General features: G+C 42.3%; 1 protein-coding gene across 3 annotated transcripts; it reads left to right on the top strand.

The window, feature by feature from the left end:
- The first annotated feature begins 559 nt into the window (after positions 1-559).
- On the top strand, positions 560-20,403 carry LOC115566435 (oxidation resistance protein 1). Of its 3 annotated transcripts, none has more exons than XM_030392317.1 (16): positions 560-713; positions 1,477-1,699; positions 2,956-3,152; positions 3,383-3,462; positions 5,566-5,712; positions 6,186-6,347; positions 8,262-8,393; positions 8,505-8,689; positions 8,790-9,139; positions 9,226-9,385; positions 11,423-11,621; positions 11,726-11,842; positions 12,475-12,627; positions 18,830-18,925; positions 19,155-19,228; positions 19,355-20,403. In XM_030392317.1, the coding sequence occupies exons 2-16, from the start codon at positions 1,599-1,601 to the stop codon at positions 19,488-19,490; spliced, it is 2,289 nt and encodes a 762-aa protein (XP_030248177.1). In that variant the 5' UTR covers positions 560-713; positions 1,477-1,598; the 3' UTR covers positions 19,491-20,403. The 3 variants fall into 3 exon arrangements, with proteins under 3 accessions (XP_030248177.1, XP_030248176.1, XP_030248175.1); XM_030392316.1 differs by having other exon boundaries at positions 6,171-6,347; XM_030392315.1 differs by having other exon boundaries at positions 6,168-6,347.
- The last annotated feature ends 58 nt before the right edge of the window (positions 20,404-20,461 follow it).

Here is a 20,461-nt window from a genome sequence, read left to right as displayed (position 1 = left end):
AATGGTAGCGATATATTACTACCACTGCCATATTTAAAAAAAAAAATTAAAAATCCTGATAATATCACAATATCACGTTCTTTTAATGCGTTTTTATCTGCCACATAAGTGTGTAGTGTAGTTTTTTCTGTTGCTACTTATATTCCCCAATGTCAGTAAAACAAAGTAAATATCCAGATGTGATCCCTCAACATTAGCCTCAAGATGCTTCTGAAAATGTATCTCCATCTACGTTTCACTCTCTCAAATTCGCTTTTTCTAAACTTTGGAAGCATGCATGTTAAACACTTGTAACACTTGTAGGCAGTGTTTTTATTAGCAAAATAAGTACATTTGCAAACATCAAGGCTCAGATAAAAGATAACACTGTTAGTGAACAATACAAATTCAGTGAGAAAAAATAAATTTTAATAAACACCTGAAGTAAACAATATGATACATAGAGAAATAAGAGAAAGAAAGAAAGAAAGAAACTGCGAGAAGATGTTTGTATATACAAGATGCTTCCCTCACACCTACTTCCGCCTTCGCTGTTGTGTGCCGGGCGGGGGGGGGAACTATCTCAACAATCGTCGCGTCGGCGCTTTAAGCCCTGGGCGGAGCTTGATCATTGAACTTGCTACTGTTGTCTGCAGTGATATCATAACACTGCAATATGAAGAAGCGCTCATATGACCGCCGCACGTCTGCATCCCAGAGGAAGACACACACAGGTAGGTGAAGCTACCACTGCCCACCTCACCTGATGCTCCCTCTTCATCTCCGTTGGGGCGCTGATGTAATGCTTTCTCTGCAGCAGTCTCGATCGTTCTCTTGATGTCGTCAAAACTGCTCCCCTCTATTCCACGCCGATCATTTCACCTCCGGCATTTACAGGAAGCGAAATGTGGTAATTATTTAAACAGCTGACTCGAGTTCATGTGAAGGATGCGGAACAACGCTAAGACAACATTTCAGGGATGACAGACGGATCACCACCCGACGAGATGTGTCATGAGTTGCCAAATTTAGGCTTTCACAGGATGAAGCCGGATGGATTCCTATGTCATGATTTTGAGCACAGTTTCACAGCATGTTTACTTTCAGCTGAGATACAGAATCTGATCCATTTCTGAGCATCTATTGATGTGTAATAATGTTCATTATGAAGGTTTTAATAGAAATATGAGTGCAAACAATCTCACTTGTCCCACCTTGATCCCCAAGCTCAGACAAATTGATCTGAAGCACATTCTCTCTCTCTCTCTCTCTCTCTCTCTCTCACACACACACACACACACACACACACACACACACACACACACACACTAGTTGTGGATTGATTGACTGTGTAATTGAATTGTAAACTGGCTCCATTACTCTGCTAAATGTCCACCACTTCCTGATGGGGGTCATGTGGCTGCAGGTGGAACTTTTACCCTGGTGTTTGTAAAAAATCAGCCCACAGAATTTTTATGACTACGCTGCCTTGTGTAGGTGCTGTAACTGGGGCAAAGGGAAGGCATGAGGAATAAAAGAAAGAGGAAGGATGCCAGCTGAGCCCCTCATCCGCCTGCGACTGCCACCGCTGCCAGCATCGAACTAAAGAAGCACAGAAAATGGCTCAGTCTGTGAGGAGGCCCGAGACTCTAGGAGCCATGGACCACGAGCCCCAGAGGGACAAGGCCAGGACCAGCTACTTTGGCAACGTCAAGACCAGGTCAGGCCTCGTCAACTGCCTGGATTACTTGGGGAGAAAAGAAAGGGGGGAAAGCTCTAAGCAGACATGTGACCAGTTTGGCTGCTGTTTGCTCCTCAGATTTAAGGAGCTACAATCAGCTCTTTCACCATTCTAGTCATATTTCAGCGCAAAATGCACATTTCCCTCAGCTGTTCTCATCCACTGTCACTGAAGGACTCCATCAAATAGCATCATGTGGGGGAGAGCTACAGCATGTTGCCAGGAACTCACTTTCCTGGCCATCGCAGACGACACCCACTCCCCTATAAATAACTCTGATCAGACACGTCGTTGCTGAGCTATACAGTTATTCACGCCGCACATGAGCCATGAATCCTCTAATTCCTGGTGAAAACTAGAGGGAGTTATTTATTCTAAAATGATATGTGCAGAAATAATGTAAGACCGTGAGATTTGCAAAAACAAAACAAAAGAGAATTATATTAACACATGTCAGACCACATATACATGGATGCAAATATATATACGTTGATGTTGGTGTCCGAATCATTATAATAACACTATATAAACTAGTCCATCAACAGAAACTGTGAGTAATGTTAGTATAAAGAAAAATGTCACTGACAGTTAAGGGGAATTGCAATCATTACACTTTTATGTCTATTTGATTGATTTGTTAAAAAAAATTTTTTTAGTACATACAGTTATCGATGACATTGATAGTTAGTATAGTTAGAAGTTAATATTTTTTATCAAACTAAAATGTTAATTCAGTTTGAGGTTGAATTTCCACCTTTAAATGCCTTTGTTTTTGTTGAGCTAGTTATTACTTGCTTTCAGTTTTCTTAGAATACAATTTTAAGATATAAACGTGTGTGTGCAGATTAGGGCTGCAGCTAATCGTTATTTCAGTTATCCATTAATCTGCGGATTATTTCCCCGGTTTACTGCTTACTCTTTACTTGAGTCAATAAAATGTCCTAAGAAATGTGAAAATTGCTCCACACTAATTTTCTAGAGCTTAAATCGACATCTTCAGCCTGACTCTTGTGTCAAAAAACACAAACACTCTTGACATTTAAGAAGTTGGGACCAGATAATGTTTTTAATTTTTGCTTTAAAAATGACTGAAATGATGAATTGATGATCCAAATAACTGGCAATTAATTTTCTTTCAACCGGCTTGTTGACTAATAGGTCGGTCATTGCAGCTCTAGTGCAGACGTGACTTAAATATAGTGTAATGATATCTGCATTTTATCTGTTTTTCCCAGGCTGGGCTCCAAGCTCCCTCCAGGGGTCTCTCAGCCTCCACAGTTCGCTAAGGGGCCCTGGGAGACTCAACCTCAGGCCCGAGTGACGCCGAGGCCAAACGCCAGCAGCCAGCGTCAGAACCGGCCCGCCGTGGGCCGGCCTCTCAACCACATCCCCCACATCAGAAACCCCAAACTGCGGCAGTACTACCTGCAAGGTACTGTGCCGCTGTTGGACGTCCTCTGGGCAGGGAGCAGGCTGAGCAGCTTGAATTTACATTTTATAATTCTTCCACTGAGCCTGCTGGCATTTTCATGTCTTTGCATGAACTTATTTTCATACTGAGAGGAACGACAGGCGTGCAATAATCCTGTTAGGAAGTGGCGATATGGCTTGTGCTGCGTTCAGGATGTTGTGACAGAAACATATCTTCTCTGTTGCTCACAGGGACTTCATGGGATCTCAACAATGCGGCCGTGAAGCAAGAATCTATGAGTGGACCGTCAGATGACAGCTCAGGCAGCAGGGTGAGTCACATGTTTTTGTTTTTTTCTTTTGTCTTCCAGAGTTTATCCAACTCGTTGCGTGCACTGAGGGACTCAGCCGTGGGAAAAGGTAAGAGGAGAATTGGGAAGTTGGACAGAGATATATCGCTGCGTCTATAAATCATCCGGTTATGGAGATAAGAATGTTGAGGTTGGTAATTGGTTACATAATTTATGGTCTTGAAAGGGTTTGATAAAGAGCGCCCAAGGTTCAGGGTGACAGTCAGAGCCGTTTCTCAGACAAAATGGGGAAACAGAGTCTGTTTCAGAGCCTCTTCAACAAATACCACTGGAGGAATGTTTATTCTAAGGTATTTTCAGCTGTTTTTTTAATACTTCTATCTGCCTGTGTATTATGTCGACTCTGAGAAAGGCGTTAGCTCTCATTACTAAGAGCTCTAGCCTGACTTGTTCAAGCTTTGCTTAGAAATTTACCACATCATCCTCGTTCATAGTATGCTTTTCTTCCCTTCTTCCTTTTTTCTGAGGTCATCAGCTCTTTGCAGCTTCTATTAGAAATGTATATAGCAACATGCAATTGAACTTTTCCGAGCTGAAGGGGATGTGCATTCATTCAGTTGCGGGTATATCGGTTACACCCAGCTAAAACGAAAGCACTGGAGCGTAACAGCCCTGCGTTGAGGTGTCAGTTTTTGTGGGAATTGTCATCAAGGGTCACTGTGAAGTTTAGGGATGAAATTCAAAGTCAGGATTTTGACATTTACATGTCCTCCAGAACACTGCTTTTGGTCGTTGGTTTGCATTACTCTGAGAGGCGCTTCTTCTATTTTGAGGCTAGATTTAAGAGTAGAAACACTTGATTCATACGCCATCTTTCAAACAAATCAAACAGGGTTCACAGTGTTAGAGGTAATTGTCAAAACATCGGATATTTAAAAGACAGCCATAAAATATGGGCGACTGAAATGATGAGATAGTTTAATCAATGAAAATAATGATTTAAATAAAACAATGGTTCTAACTGAAAAATTAAATGTTCACAAAATTAAAAAAGATTGCACTCTCCAGACGAATGCCTCGTAGAACAGCACTGTCAGCAGTGTCCTTATTGAATATGTATTCTTCAAGCGATTAAACCTGACATTCAACCTATTACCCCCAAAATGCAGATACTGCACTCTGATGTTGGAATACCTTGAAAAGATACATATGTAGTGCAATGGTGCATATCTGCGTTTGTTTGTTTAAATGTTTGCATGTTACAAAGTCGACATAGTTGAGCAATAAAGGCAAAACAAAGCGATCCTCAAGTGATAGTTCATAAAGTTTATCCTATCAATGCTTGATATATTTAGTGTCATACTTGTGTTTAGAACTCAATGCACTCATTCAGTATAATTTAGTTCCTGTCTGGCTATACAGCTGTCACAGACTGCAGTTACCAAGGCAGAGCCCAGTAACTACACTGATGTGGTCCTTCCTTGGTTTTTGGTTAGAATTTGTTCTTACTGCGGTTTTACATCTTCTCTCTAAGACAGAGCAACACTGACACTTTGTCACGACATAAAACAGACATTTAAAAGTTCAGTTTCAGTCGTGACTCAGTTGTGACTCAAGTTGTAGTTACAGAGCTCTGGCTTCGTAGGGCAGCTCAGATGTACTATATGTACCAACGCACATAGATCGCGCCCAGATGAGCGCACATACACCCGCACGCCAGGACGCAGTGTTTCTGTGGCCTCATAATCTGTCAGGCGGTGGTAATCTAATTTGGGTCATTGGATCCATCTGTCAGTGGAAGGTGGTTGTGGAACAGACGCATCAACGCTATAATATACCTGACTTACAGATGAACATCAGATTTCATCTAGTTCACACATGGTTGAGCTGATTTGCAGCAGAAGCATGCAGCGAGATCTGCGCAGCAAATTGCAGCGGTAACCTGAGCGTGTAATTGTGTGAAACCAGCACTCTTAAATGTCGCATTAATCGACCTTTAAGAAAAGAGAACAGCATACTGCGAGATCTCTCTCAGTAGAACAAATCTCAGTCACTCCATCATCTTACACAAGAGTGAAGGCGTTCAGATTTGAGCTCCTACTGAAAGTGTTCTTGTGGTTTTAGGGTCTCCCTGGGGACACAGTGTTCAGCGTGTCATCTCAGTTCAGCAGTGTCGCCATGTCCTCGGCAGAAGAGGGCAAAATGGGTCTCCGTCCCTCCCGTTCCTCCTTGAACTTGCCCTCCTCGTCTGCTGCCCTCGTCTCCAGAGAGGTAAGAGTCGACTTCGAGTGCGTGGTGGCAGCTGCAACTTGTTGTGTGTGCTGTGTGTGTGAAAGGATCGAAGTGACAGGTTTCTCTGAGTGCTGTTGCTGTATTTGAAATGCAAAACAAGGCCTCTCACAAGCCCCGTCAGCCTTTAGCTATGGGCAGTAAGTGTGCTGCTGTATCTTAAACCCTTTCAGGCAATCAATACCTCACCCTGAAATCTTCATGGGCAAACTCAGACTGATAATGTGCAGTCTTTACTCACCATTGTGTTAAAGTTACATAGAAGCTGTTAGGATATTTACCACCACCCTCATGTGTCACAAGGAGCGAAGATGTGACTACAAACAAAGATGGGAGGGGAAATGCAGGCCTGTAGAAAGAGGAAGTTGTCACTCGTGTCACCAGGTCGTATGTATTTCAATGTCAGAGCTATTCTTATCATGGCTTCCACTCTGAAGCAGCTTCTTGTTCCGAAGGGGAAACACCCCTCTGCCGGTCAAGGGTCGTCTCAACCAGAACTGGACTCGGACTCAGATCCTAACCTGAAGCGAGAGGTGGAGGCGGATCGGGACTCTGTGGATACACTTGCTGCTCAGCCTCAGTCCCCCTCACCAGAGGCAGAATATGACAAACTATTGGTGAGTAGAAAAATACATTACATAATCACTTAGGAAGCACTAGTTCTGGATTGTTTTTTGTGTAAGTGTAACTGAAGTGAACAGCAATTAACTTCAGTTTTATATGAGAGTGATATGAATTTCCATTGTATGCTACTTTATACTTCTACCCAGTGACTCTTCAGAAAGAAGTACTGTACTTGTACTCTATTTACTTTGTTTGACAGCGGTAGTTACAAGTTACCTCTCGTATTTAGATTTTACAATGAGGATTTTGGAAGATTTTACATACAAGATGATACGCTGCTTGGATACGTTACACCAGCAGTGATCATATCACTGGTTTTCACCACTTTCACTTGTGACGTTGTTACAGAGAGTTTTTTCTGTTCCCCTTTACACTTTCCAAAGGATTTCATTAAAGTAACTATTTAAACTATTATAAAGAGTAGAGAAAAGTCCACAAAAATGAATTACTCCATTAATTATCTAATGATCCCTCATATTCTTGTGTCATGACTCTTTATTGGAATACAGTCAGCTAAACCAGCTGTAAATAAAGTAGTTATAACCAGTTCCAACTCGAGCGGCTCCAGCAGTCAATGCTGCATTATTGCATCAGAATGAACCAGTGTTTATGTACTATGTACTTAGTGTTTTAGAGTATACCAAAGCACACTTGGTTTGTCTTTCCACAGTCACCTCTTGTTTGGTCGAAATAAATCCGCAATCTTCCTCTAAATTTCTTTTTCAAGTTATGACTTCAAGCATTTTAGAGTCTTTAGGTGCCAAAGTAACGTGACATGTCAAGCTTCAGTTCAGGAAAGATAATCCCAATGTTGAAAAAAATAAAGGGATGCAAGCTATACTGTGTAACAAGCCTCTCTCACCCTGAGGTGAACTAAAGGTTAGGAGCTTCTTTTTTAAAATACAAAAATATGAAATAATTGCTTATGTAGGGTATCAGCTATTGGTGACTGTATTAGCTTGATTCTTGGGAAAAGAAATTAAGTAATGTGACATTCAGAGGTGAGGAGAAGTGATGCAGATGCTCCACAGCCAATAAATCATTTTAGTTTATAGTTAAAACACAGAAATCAACAGCGAAGAAGCAGAATCCTCTTTTTTTTGTTAACCCGATTATATCACATCATTGTCTGTTCATCTCAATGAGCTCATCGTGCATTTCTTCCAGTTATTAGGCCGTGATTAGCTGTGGTGAAGACAAATGGGGTTTTATAATGGATCAACTAAACAGAGTGTGTTGCTGTGGAAACAAGCACCAAAACAAGACACAGTCATCAAAATATTACAGCGCAGAGAGCAGGCTGATCTCAGCAACAGACACAAACATGATGGCGTGTTTTAGGGGTGCAGAAATCTTGTGGTTTCCAACATTATGTCAGTGGGGAGGAATTAAACTGTGACAGTCCAAAACTGAAGGACTCAGACAAGACGTTTTTTAATCTCACAGAAAACATAAAATGATGCCCACAGTTGCATAGTTTAATTTGTATATTCCAATTTTATTCAGTTGCAACTAACAATTATTATTGGTGATAAACCCATTATTATTATGCCGAGGATTTTATTACCTTGTATTTTTAATCGTCTAATTTGATTTGCCTCGGCAAATCATAAAATAGCACAACAAACAAAAACAACAACAACAACCTTACAATTTCCATGCCCAAGTAAACTAGCCTGAATCACTTGTTTTCATCTAAACATTGTCTAAAACCCGAATACATTCAGTTTACAACAGTAGAAAAAAAAATCTACAAACATTTACATTTGTAAAGCAAGAACCAGTAAATTGTTGGAATATTTTCTTAAAAGAATGACTGGAATGGTTAATCCTTCTCGTATCAGCTCTTATTTCCATCACGAGCCACATCTTGTTGTTAACTCTGAAACAATATGTGATGCTGACAGGATGTGGAGGCGGTGCCGATGCCTGACGGACAGCTCTGCTTATTGGCTCTGCCGCCAGAGTGCTGTCAGGGCGAGGGACCCGAGGCCATGCAGTACCTCAAGCTGTTCTGTCGCTACATCACAGACCGCAAGGTGTGTGTGTGTGTGTGTGTGTGTGTGTGAACGCCACTTATATCTGATCTGTTTTCTTTAGCTGTGGACATTGGTAGATTATCATCAACGTTTCCTGTCTCGCTCTGTCAGGGCGTGGTTTCAGGCATCCTGCTGGTGACTTCTAACAAGATCTTCTTTGACCCGTGTAAGACACACCCTCTGGTGAAGGAACACGGCTGCGAGGAATACCTCCTGTCATGCTCTGTTGACAATCTGGCATCTGTTTCCTTCTTCTCCGACATCTCGCATGTTCACTTCACCAAGTCCCAGCAGAGGTCAGCAAGGATCCACTTTCTCCTCAGCAACACACACATTACAGATTACATGAAAAGTCCATGCAAGTGATTATTCTTGCCCATTTATTTATTTTTTTAGGAAAAAAGGAAAGAACATTTTCCAGAAGTTGAAAAGCGCCAAAAGGCGAACAGACGGCGTCCCAGACCCAAAGGGGGAGTCTGCGGCTCCATCAGAGCTATCTCTGGCTCTGAGCCTGACCAAAAAGGCTTCTGCGGAAGAAGAGGAGGCTGAGAGCAGAGACATGGCGGAGGCTGAGGAGGAGCTGAACAGCAGCCCGCTGGAGGTGCAGTCAGAGGCGTCTGTAGGCGTCCTGGGTGTGGCCGTCTTGAGCAGCGCCGCCACCTTCTGCTGTGGAGGTCAAGAGGCAGCGAGTAAGCTGCGGCACTCTGATGAAAAAGACAAGTCCACTGTGAAGAGCAATACTGCAGGTACGAGTGTGATCTACGGTCCGTCTGAGAGATTTTTCCTGTGTTTCCTGTGATTTTCTTTACCATTGCTCCATGTTTACTTTCAGGGCCTTGGAGGTCATCAGCGGGCAGTCCAGGGAGTCTGATGTTTGTGCGGCTGCGGGTTCAGCCGTCTGCAGGGAAGAAGAAGGGTGTAGGAAGCCTTCAGCTGGGGTCGGCCAAAATGTTACCCAGAAGGGACGCCTGGCTCGCCCTTTCACAAGACAGGTGCAGTAACTACTAAAGCACTGACAACAACAACGTTTGTATGATAATATCACTCACAGGGGGGCATTTTCCTGCAGAATGAGTAGTTTTACCTCAGATACCTCAGGTACATTTTGCTGGTAATACTTCTGTTTGATATTGAATGCAAGATTTTTGGCTTCAGTGGTCAAATTTGATGCAAAGCTGTACACAATTGTTGTTGTGAGAGAATGTTAAAGTGGAGTTGTTAGGTCTACACTCCAGGCTGGCGGTCGCCATCAGCCCTGGTTTGACCCTTGTCAGCACCTTTTTGGCCAATTGAGTGTGCAAAATATGATGGCGGTGAGAGAAATCACTCTTGATTGGCTGCCCAGCTAAGTGCATGAGAGGGGAACCGGAAAAGGAGAGGGAAAGCTGTTGAATTACTGTAGTGTCCATGATTTCACCCAACTTTTCATCAGACGTGTTCTTGATTAGAAGCGGCTACATTACAGAGACAGGTGTGAAAAAACACACCTATGATGTGTTTTATCATAACACTCCACAGTCTACCAGTTTCCTTTATTTAATCGTGAATACAAGATTACTGCCCCCTGGTGGTATGGAGAGGTATTTCCTTTCACAGAAGCACAGAAAGTACGAGCAGGCTGCGATATCCTAATAGTATTTTCCTAAATGTTTTCTTTTTTAAGTATTTTTTTGGACTTATTGATAGTACAGCTGAAGAGGGTGACAGGACAGGGAACAGGGAGAGAGAGAGAGGGGGAGTGACATGCAGCAAAGGGACCCAGGCCAGGAGTTGAATCCGCTGCAGAGCCTCAGCACATGGGACGCCCGCTTTACCAACTGAGCTAACCGGCGCCCCTTCCTGAATGTTTTCAAAAAGCATTTCTGGGTTTCCTCCACATGCCACTTGTGTATATAGCACGTCTTTCACTGACCAATCAATACTACGTGTAGTTTATTTCCTAAAGGCAGAGCTTTAAGTTGTGTGTAAACTAAGTCTTCTTGCTCTTTTTCTTAACCTTTGACTTTGAATGCTGAGATGTTCTGACTTTTAGTCCCTAGAATGCGTCAAATTGGATCCTACAATTCCCATAATGCAGCTCAGTTGCATCTTCCATTCAAATGCCACACATCCAATTTGAATATCTGGTTTTATGTTTAAAACTTTTGTACGCCCCAAGCCCAAGCACACGCTTTGGAAAGACGGTACACATCGGTTTAGATGTAGGCTGTGTGTTCCTCAGCTGAGCTAGCTGTCTCCACTTGAGCCCAACGTGAACATTTTCCATCCACTTTTGATGCTCAGACTTCAACAGGTCTTTCCAGTTGAATATTTACTTCCTCTGTTTACTAATCTCTCGTCCCTCAGTGCACATTATAAAACATCAACACTACCTTTACCGAAGAGTACAAAGGTTACTTTAATCAATAACAGTTTGCTCTGTGAACGTATTAAACAGTCTCATGTGTCATATTTTATGCCACAGTGTACTTGTGTTCTTCTGCATTTCAGAGGGAATATTGCACTTTGAACTCCACCACATTTAATTCACAGCTTTAGCTACTCCTTAGATTTTTATCCCCGAAACATGTGATCGGTTTAAAGAAACACCTGCACCATTAAGGAAGCAGCAACATTAAAGGATAAGTTCACCCAAAAATGAAAATGGTGGACTTCGAAACCTCACCTGACTTTCCATCAACGTGAAGTAAGAAGATGATGACTGACAAGTTACCCTTTACATTACTGCTTAGATGATCCAATGATATAATAATAATGATATAACGCTGACAGGGCCCATCCTGCATAATCAGTACTTTTACTTTTGATACTTTAAGTAAGCTTTAGTTGAAAATACTTATAGTAGTTCTTGTAACTTTCCTTTACCAAAGCTGCTGGGTGCAACACTTAATCAAAAACTCCACCTCAGTGAAAGGAGAGTTACTGATTTGAGAATGTGTACATACATTGAAAGGTCTCCTGGTAATGTTGACGCAGCTGCTGGGGTTGTTTGTCTGAGGGACTGCTTTTCTTTTGCCTCCCCCCCGCAGCTCCGACGAGCTGTATGCCTACCTTACACACTGTCGACCAGACTTGTGTATCCTCGAGGGAGTGGAGGAAGAGGGGGAGGCCAACCGCGACGAAGAGGAGTTTGTGCTGATTGAGGACAAACAGGAGGAGGAGGAGGAGGAGGAGGACGAGGAGGACGAGGTGTTCCAGAGGCATCGCAGCTCAGGGGATGACTGGGAGGTGAGAGAAGGCAAAAAATGAGCTATCGTGCACCAAAATCTTCTCGAACAAACTGGCTCAGTGTGTTTGGTTTTGTTACCGAATGCATTGATGTTTCTGTGCAGATGGTGTTGATGGAGGAGAGCGGGGACAAGCTGACCCCGGCCATCGACCGGGACCCCGAAGGACTGAATAATATCGTAGCGAGCAGCCACATTTTAGAAGCTTCAGATGTCAGAGAGGTGAGTGACTAGTCCAGATTTGTTTGTGTTTGTATTGTAACGTCATAATCAAAACATTTTTATGTAGACAAATCATTTTTTTGGAATAATTTAAATAGAATAAGCGCAGTATTAATAAGACTAAAACTTAACTAGCTAATGAATAAGACCAGAAAACATTAAAGAAACACGCTTAAAAAAAAATGAAACAACAACAATAGAAACAAAGAGAGACAAAGTCAATAGCACACAGCTCCAGAAAAAGATTACTTAAGTTTTCTCCATTTTAGCAGTTTTGGGGGGTATTTTCCTTTCATGAAAATTTGTGATTTTGGGCTTTATAAATATTGACTCTCTACAGCTTATATATTAGCAAGTCCAGTTTTGTCAGTCAGCTATTCCAGTTAGGATTTGTAAATATTTAACAGCTAATCTCTATGCAAGAGCTACATGCAGCCTGTTTTAATTTAGAGATAACCAAATCTCTCTCGCGCAACTGGCTAATTCAGTATTGCTCGCCACTTTAAAACACCCTTCACTTAACGTACATACAGATGTGACCTGTGTGCCTACTGATGACAGCATCTGGCTCCTTCTGTTCATATTCATGCTTCTTCCTCAAATGTTTCTCCCCTGCTCTAATCTTTTCTCAGCTCTGTAAGGAGCTTCCCCCCAGGACAGTTGGCCACACCTGGCAGCTGGCTTACAGTACGTCCCGCCATGGCGCCAGCCTCAAGTCCCTCTATAGAAAACTCAGCACCACAGACTCCCCTGTGCTTATTGTCATCAAGGATGCACTTGACGAGGTAAAACACACTGTAGACGAGGTAAAACACACTGTAGTGAGTGAGAGACAGGGATGATGTATCTTTGAAGGCTGATTAAGATGATGCCTGTGGGAATATTTTCAATTGGATTTTTTGATTATTGCAGAGCATAAATGATACGTTGTGTTCAGAAAGATAGACGAACACCACTTTCATGATTTTTGAAGCATAAGTGCGATCACCAGAAGTAAAAAAGCCAACGTTAGGCTATGAAAAACGTCTCCAACGTAACCACCACTAAAGCTTCCTACTACACTTTTCTATGCACACTTCAATATAAATCGGTCAATCTACTAGTTTTAAAGTTAAGGCAACTCGTTTTGTAAGACACGTAGATGCTTTGAAACAGGAAGGGGATTTACTGTTGTGTTTTATGCCGTGGAACAAAACGTGAAAATCTCTTTAGGAAGTCTTAACCCTAACCACAGACCTCTATTCAGGCATCTCACCAGGAGCATCCGAAAACATTTTTTCACTTTGACATTGATATTGACAATTACCTGAGTGAATACTTAATTTATTTTGGAAATTGACCCGGATTTTGCACTTCTCTCGTAACAAATTCAACGTGTTATTGACCCTCCTAGGTCTGATAATGAGTATCCAATTTCCAAAATAAATAAATGAAGTGTTCACTCAGGTAATTACCCTATATACAATATCACAATGATTTAGTTGGATATACATAAGTAAAAAAGTTAAGCAATGCTGTCACTTCAATATCAGTGTCAAATTTAAAAAATGTGTTTGGATGCTTTTTCCTGGTTTATATCTTTGAATTGGCGGTATATTCTAAAATTGTTCATGAATGTATTTAATGACTCAATTAGTCAGGAAGTCTTAAAATGTTATAATGTATTCGTAAAACCATCTACATTGACAGAGTGAAACCAAATGCCAATCTCTTTCACTACAAATAACTTGTTTGAAGTAACTGCATAATCACACTCCACAGGTATTACGTAAGCAACAATAACTTTGGAATCAACTTGGTTAGTATTTATAGCTGATTCAACATCTTCAGCATAGGAAAACACAACCACAATTACATTTTCTTTTTGCCTTTTATTAAAAAAATTTTTTAATTTCTTGATTCTGTCATGTTATTTTTTTCCATTAAAAAATGTGGGAGGAAACTGGAGCACCTGGCGAAAAAACCCACATCAACATGGGAAATCTAGAAAGTCCACACAGCAATGATCGAGGCTTGTAATGCAACCCTGACCGTAGCTGTGATGCCACAGTGTTAAACACTGAGCCACCGTACTGCCCTGGACCTGAAAAATATGGAGTTGTTAATTTAGTTATCACTGCTGCCCATGATGCTAGTGCTTTTTTTGATTACAAATGTAAAGTTGGGCTAACCGAAGCAACTCGGAGGAAACCCGTACTATAGGAACTCAAGAGACTCCAAGAGCAAAGATGGAAGGAATCATCTTGAAAGAAAGAAGTTCTCTAGACCATCGCTACTCTTCACTTCAGGTCAGGTGTGATGGTTTGTGAACTTCTTTCGCTGTTGCTGCCGCTGTCACTGTCACTCAGGGCTGGACTGGTAATCTGGCATACCGGGCATTTTCCCGTTGGGCTGACAGTCCTAAGGGGCAGATGCTGTTGGATTTTTTTTTTCTTTCTTTTTTTTTTTCGAAGACCCACAATTTAGAGGGGGCGGCCCATTGGTCCATCTTCAATATAGACAGTGGACTGAACCAATCAGGATATAGTACGGCCCCGACCCTTCCCTACGCTGTCCCCTGTAACTCCCGCTAGTTTCACAGTGTTGAGCATGAGGAGTGGCAACATGGAGCAACCAAAGTGAAAGAAAGGGGGTGCAGGGAAGTTGCGTGCTAAGAGATTGAAGAATCTGTTTTTTTTTTAATTACAAATGTAAAGTTGGGCTAACCGAAGCAACTCGGAGGAAACCCATACTAGCCTAGGAACTCAAGAAACCGCAACAGCAAAGATGGAAGGAATCATCTTGAAGGAAAGAAGTTATCTAGACCATCGCTACTCTTCACTTCAAGTCAGGTGTGATGGATTGTGAACTTCTTTCACTGTCGCTGCCGTTGTTGCTGTCGCTGCCGCTGCCGCTGCCGCTGTCACTGTCACTGTCACTGTCGCTGTCACTGTCGCGGTCACTGTCACTGCTCATGTGTTCATCAATGCAACACCTGAGGGCTTTGGTTACAGCTTTTCCCACCCTTGAAAAGAACCTGGAAATTCCACACTTCTTTGGGGTTGGACTGTTGAGGGCATCCAGATGGAACTTGACATACTTCACAACAGCAGCATCAAAAGATGGATCGTTTGATGCCAGTGCAGCCTCCAGGATCAGTTTAGGAGAGCCAAACTCCTTTTCAAGGTCATTAATCACAGCTTTGTTGACTTTTCTCATGTTGACCCTGTTCTTTTTAGGTGCACTGTCCTTGAATTCGACCTCAGCTTCGGCCTTGTCCGAAAGACGCTTAATGATGGTGTTGATATCTGCCTCGCGATAGGAGAATTTTGATTTCATAATTGCCTTTGTCAGAATCCTCAGCACCAGTGGAACTATGATGTTGTCAGTCGACCTCTCTGATATAAGAGATGATTCTGAGGAACCGGTGTTTTGAGTCACTGAAGTCTCATCGACAATGTTTCTCAGTGTTTCATCATCATTATCAGCAGGATCGTTGAAAGGTTCTACCGGAGTTGAACAGCAGGATGTTGAAGACTGCCTGTCCATGTCTCCGGGGGACTCTGGTGCGGCGACTTTGTTTTCTTCGTGTGAGGTCACTGTTTTTATGATGAGGTCTTCGATGTTGCTCAGTGCACCAGACACTTCTTCACTAAAACTTCTCAGATTTGTTTGCTCCTTATCCATCCAGAGCAGTATCTGCTGCAAGAACCGTCCCACTAAATCTTCTGTAATGGCATAAATGACTTCAGGAGAAAGGCTGCACTGATTGGCACTCCTCCCGACAGTAGATATGACATAGTCAGAGATACTTCTTCCAATTGGTGCCAAGGGAATGTCGTAGTTGTTGGAAGTTTTCAAATGATCATACAGTTTATCAGTCAATTCTTTTGAAAACTGCCTCATCATGCTGTTGAGTTTTTCTCCAATTTTTTGTTGTTCTACCGGTTTCTTTGTTAGGTTTAACATCTTATACATGATCTCAACAACGTTCTTGATATCCTCAAATTCTACTGAAGAATGCCGCTTCTTTCTCACACCGATAAATTTTGGACTGCTAGCCTCAGATTTGGGCCTTGGAGACTTTGGATCAGCTCCTGGTAATTTCAAATCTTCAGAGGGAGAGTCCTCTTTTTTGAATGGAGCCTGAGAGGACCCTGAATTTCGACTGAGTGGCACAGTAAAACCAGGTTCGCTTTTCTGAGTTGATCTTTCCAGCTCTGACTTCATTTTCTCAAATTGCGTCTTGGCAAACTTGAAAAATTTGCATTTGCGCTGTTTTTGGTTACTTTTATTGGCATTGACCCCTGCCTCTGAGGCAAAAAGGCCTTTCACAACTGTAAGTATCAACCCCATACTGAAGTGAGGTTTGGATGTTCTACTGCTCTCACTGCTTTCATCATATCCGTGGTCGGAATAATGGAGGTCATTACTTACAATGCCAACAATGTCAAACGCTGCATCATAAGCATGAACAGAGGGGCTTGAAGTGGTGGAAGAGCTGTCAGAATCCTCTCTGATTTCCGCTGTCTCACTGGACCATTTGTCAAGGATGCTAGCCACTTCCTGAGTCACTGAGAGGACAGAGACCCTGGATTTCAAGCTCTGAAGCAATTCACATCTCACAGAGGGTTCCAGACTCTCTGCTGTAAGGTTACATCCAGAGCTTTTTGGCAGCGAACAGCATCCAGGGCACTTGAATCTCAGTTTACTTACGCATCTTTTCAGATATAAGCTAGCAAGAGTCAGCATGTGACGGAGAGTTGTGATGGGCACGAAGCCAGAGACAAAAACTGCTGGCTCTTCCGGCAAGGTAGGGCTGTTGATGGCCAGAGTTACAGCAGATTTGACCTTCAGTGAAACTTCCCTCTCGATCAGTTCTGTCAGCCTCTCGATGCTCTTACATTTGTCCAGTGGGAGGTGAAGAGCTTCAGCATAAGCACTGGCGAGGGTGTCTCCCAGGTGTATATCTAGGCTTTCCAAAGTCCTAGCTGAACCCCACCGCGAATCCTCACTCAGAAACAATGGTAAGACAGTGCTGATGACTGACCTAGAGAGCGTCTGCGTCATTTCACAAAGCATGTCAGTCAGTGTCGTGTCGACTCCCGGCGCACAGAATCCCTCAGCTAACAGGCTCCACTCTGCTGTGGAGATCCTGACAAAATGTTTGTTCACGATGAGCTTAACAGCCTCTGGATTGATGATAATAGTGTTATCTGCTAACACAATAGGATTGTAAACCCTGGATGTGGACTGATCTCCTGAAGACATATCTACTCCTTTTGCTTAAAGTTGTTTTGAAATTTTGCTGAACGTCGTCAAACGATGTGTATCTACCGGCTCTGGTGCCTGCGTGTTGTCTGCTCTGCTTCCTGATCAAAACTGAGAAGCTAACAAGCTCTGCAGCACCTGTGTAGTCACGTAGAGCGCTCGAGCGTTCCATGTGACGCGCTTTGATCCAAAGCCCGCGCCTCATTTGGAACTCACATCAAAGCACATCGGAGACACGCGCGCGCCTGTCGCACGCACGCACGCACACACCCCCAAACATTTTGGTAAAAATAAATGAATGAATTTACTAATATGGTCGAATACAAATGCTAAATTCACAATATATTAAATACATCATACTCGATAACAAGATTTGTGTTGAATAACGGTTTGTGTTGAATGTGTCTGTCATCAATTTCAGTTCATATATTGAAGGAAAGATACACAAACAAACGGGACTCTGCTACGCTGCTTCTCTCTGTTTGTCGTTATCGATCGCTGGGGCGTCTCCGCATCTTTTCTTCCAGGGTGAATAATTCAGTAATGTGCCACCAGCACCAGGCTCTTACCGAAGCACGAAGACTTTCTCGGTTTTTACACAAAACTGATCGGCGACAAGTTGAAGTTTTTAGGGGGAAAAACACCCTAAAGCCTGCGCTCTGATCCGGAGCGAGTCAGGGAGCGACTGTCCGCTCGATTCTAACAGGTGTCCTGAAATCCGCTCCTTGAGTTTTCATTGAAACAGATGAATAATAATGATATTAGGTGTAATAGAGAATAAACTTCCCTGTAGCTGTTGGTTGAATCTAGTGTTCTTCTTTTGTTTTCTAAACTCGATCTTCCGGCTTTTCTCTCTGGAAATCTGAATAATTTCGCCTATAAATGACGAGTTCTCAGTTTAAACCATCAAGAAGCTAAACAGCTTGAAATACTGATGCTCAGTTGTTCAGCTTTGCTGTTGTTGTTGTGATTGTAATAACATCAGCTGTAACTGAAATGTAATTGCGAGCTTAATAAATTCAATTATTTATCTCGGCTCGTTAAAATTATCCTGGGGAAATAAATTGGCTTGCAGGCAACATTGTAGGGCAAGTTACTTTCAATATGTACGTGAATATATTACATAGTTATCTTCATTTCAAAGTAATGTATTATGTTACAGTTTTCTGTCTGTATAGAGTAATATATAACTTCTTATACTTTTGTAGTTATTTTCAACAAAATGCCCAAATAACCTCTATAGCACAATATAATAACCTAGATCTTTTTAAATAAATGAAAATCCGTAAAAGGAACACACCCTGTCGACATGTGATTAACACGGACAGATGAAGAATAACAAGGGTAATATAATGTTGTTGCTGGTACTTTGGTCGAGGTCTATACATTTCATTTGTATGTAAATAATGAGAAACGTGTGAGTTTTAATCAAGTTGATCATCTGCTGATTTCAAGCACAGAAAGAAAATGCTCGAGTTTGTCCATTAAAAATGTCTCTGACCTCTGACCTCATTATTGAACCATAATTGTGTATATAAAACCAATACACAATCCACGTAGGGAATGTCAATTTTTCCTATCCAAGTTAAGTATTTCTCCAAAATCTGAATCATACTGGCCTGAAACAACAAAAAAACGAAATGACTGTTCATATTCTTCTTTAACAGATGTTGTGATATCATCAGTCAGTTGCGTTTTGTTAATGTTGCCGTCTCTCTTGTGACTTTCCATTGTCAGATATTCGGGGCCTTCCTCTCCCACCCTCTGAGGCTCAGTGAGACGTTCTACGGCACCGGAGAAACGTTCCTCTTCATGCTGCGCCCTCGCTTCAAGGTGCCGTACGCCACCGCTCATCTCCAGCAGAGTGACTGTAGTACCGTTAGCTCAGCCAGTCTGTAAAATGTCTGCCGAACATCACAGATACATCCGGCATTTGTTGTTTGTCGTTGTCAAAATGTCAGGAAGTCATGAAAAAAGAATCCTTTAAATTGCTCTAATTAATGGTGCTGAGTAAGTCATCAGTTTGAGAAGTGTTGTGATTGTTTTTGCCTTTTCTCCGCAGTGCTTCAGATGGACTGGAGAGAACTCATTTTTCATTAAAGGAGACTTGGACTCCTTTGCCATTGGTGGAGGCAGGTAATGGTTTTGTATTTCTACTTTCCCTCATGCATTCAATTTGATGTACTTTTCTGGAGTCCTTTCAAACTTTATTACAAAAGAAAACATTTCTCTTTCTTTACCACTCGTTCTTTCTTCCTGCAGTGGTCACTTTGGTCTGTGGGTGGACGAGAACTTGTACCTAGGTCGCAGCAGCCCCTGCTACACCTTCAATAACTGTTGCCTCTCCGAGACCGATGACTTCCGAGTCATGGAGCTGGAGGTGTGGACGTTCAGCTGAAGAGTGGCCCTCTGAGTTTCTCCTTGACTCACCTCGTCCCCGCTGACCAGCTTAATCAAGAAGGCATTTATCACCGGCAGAAACAAACAAAGCCGCTCATTCAATTCATGGAGACATCTGTGTTAAAAAAAAACACATAAAACATCAACCACAAACGGCTGGATTAAGTGGTGTGGAATTCTAGTGAACTGAACTGAACCGAGCGAGGCTGATCTTCAGTAGATCCGTGTTTCCCAGGCTGGACTGTTTCATGGTCGACTCATTCCTGTGGGTTTGGGAACTGGACTTGAGTTCCACTGAACTGTTAAGAAACTGGATTCTTCCGAGTCCTCATTTTTTGAATGGAGCGGGTTACAACTCTCAGAGACTGCACTTTTGCTCCTAATGTGTAATCAGTAACTTCATGATGGCGTTTATTTATCACGCGACCACAACGGTTCACCTGTGTTCATAAGGTAATGCATGCCCCTACTTTTATATCACGTTCAGTTCATCCTGGATGTTTGAAGCACACATCACACGTCTCCTTCTGAAGATCTCTTTGGAAACTGCATGTACACAGCCCACGGTCCCACAAACACAAACTCCCGTTGTCACCAATCGCTTGTAGGAGTTTCATTGAATAGCGGCGCAGACTGCACAAGTCAACACTGGAAAATGATCATGCAACTGTCAGAGCAACAGATCTTAGAGTCTCATGACTATTCTGAACTCCTTTCAGTTTTTTCAGTGCTGCCTCTTTCATCCACTGTGGTTTCTGATCGTGGAAGGAAAAGCTTGAGAAGTATTCTAATTAATGCTGTTTCGTCATTCAACATGCTCTCGCTCAGAGAGTCCGATCTACTGTGCTTCGACCGTGCAGTAATGTAGATTAGCTAATAAAAATCAGTGCAAAGTGAAAATATAAAAACAACTTCTGTGTGGTTGATTGTTGATGTGTACAGTGTGGGTGAGACGTCTCCAAAAAAAGA

The sequence above is a fragment of the Sparus aurata genome, chromosome 16, assembly GCF_900880675.1.
Source record: "Sparus aurata chromosome 16, fSpaAur1.1, whole genome shotgun sequence".
NCBI classification, from domain to species: Eukaryota; Metazoa; Chordata; class Actinopteri; order Spariformes; family Sparidae; genus Sparus; species Sparus aurata.
Note: the sequence above shows the minus strand (reverse complement) of the source record. Positions and strands in the feature narration are given on the sequence as shown.

Excerpts from the sequence above, each read along its gene's own strand:
- LOC115566435 (XM_030392315.1), top strand. The coding sequence starts at position 1,599 with ATGGCTCAGTCTGTGAGGAGGCCCGAGACTCTAGGAGCCATGGACCAC. Across the intron at positions 12,628-18,829 it reads TCAAGGATGCACTTGACGAG|ATATTCGGGGCCTTCCTCTC; the intron begins GTAAAACACACT and ends TTCCATTGTCAG. Across the intron at positions 18,926-19,154 it reads TGCTGCGCCCTCGCTTCAAG|TGCTTCAGATGGACTGGAGA; the intron begins GTGCCGTACGCC and ends TTTTCTCCGCAG.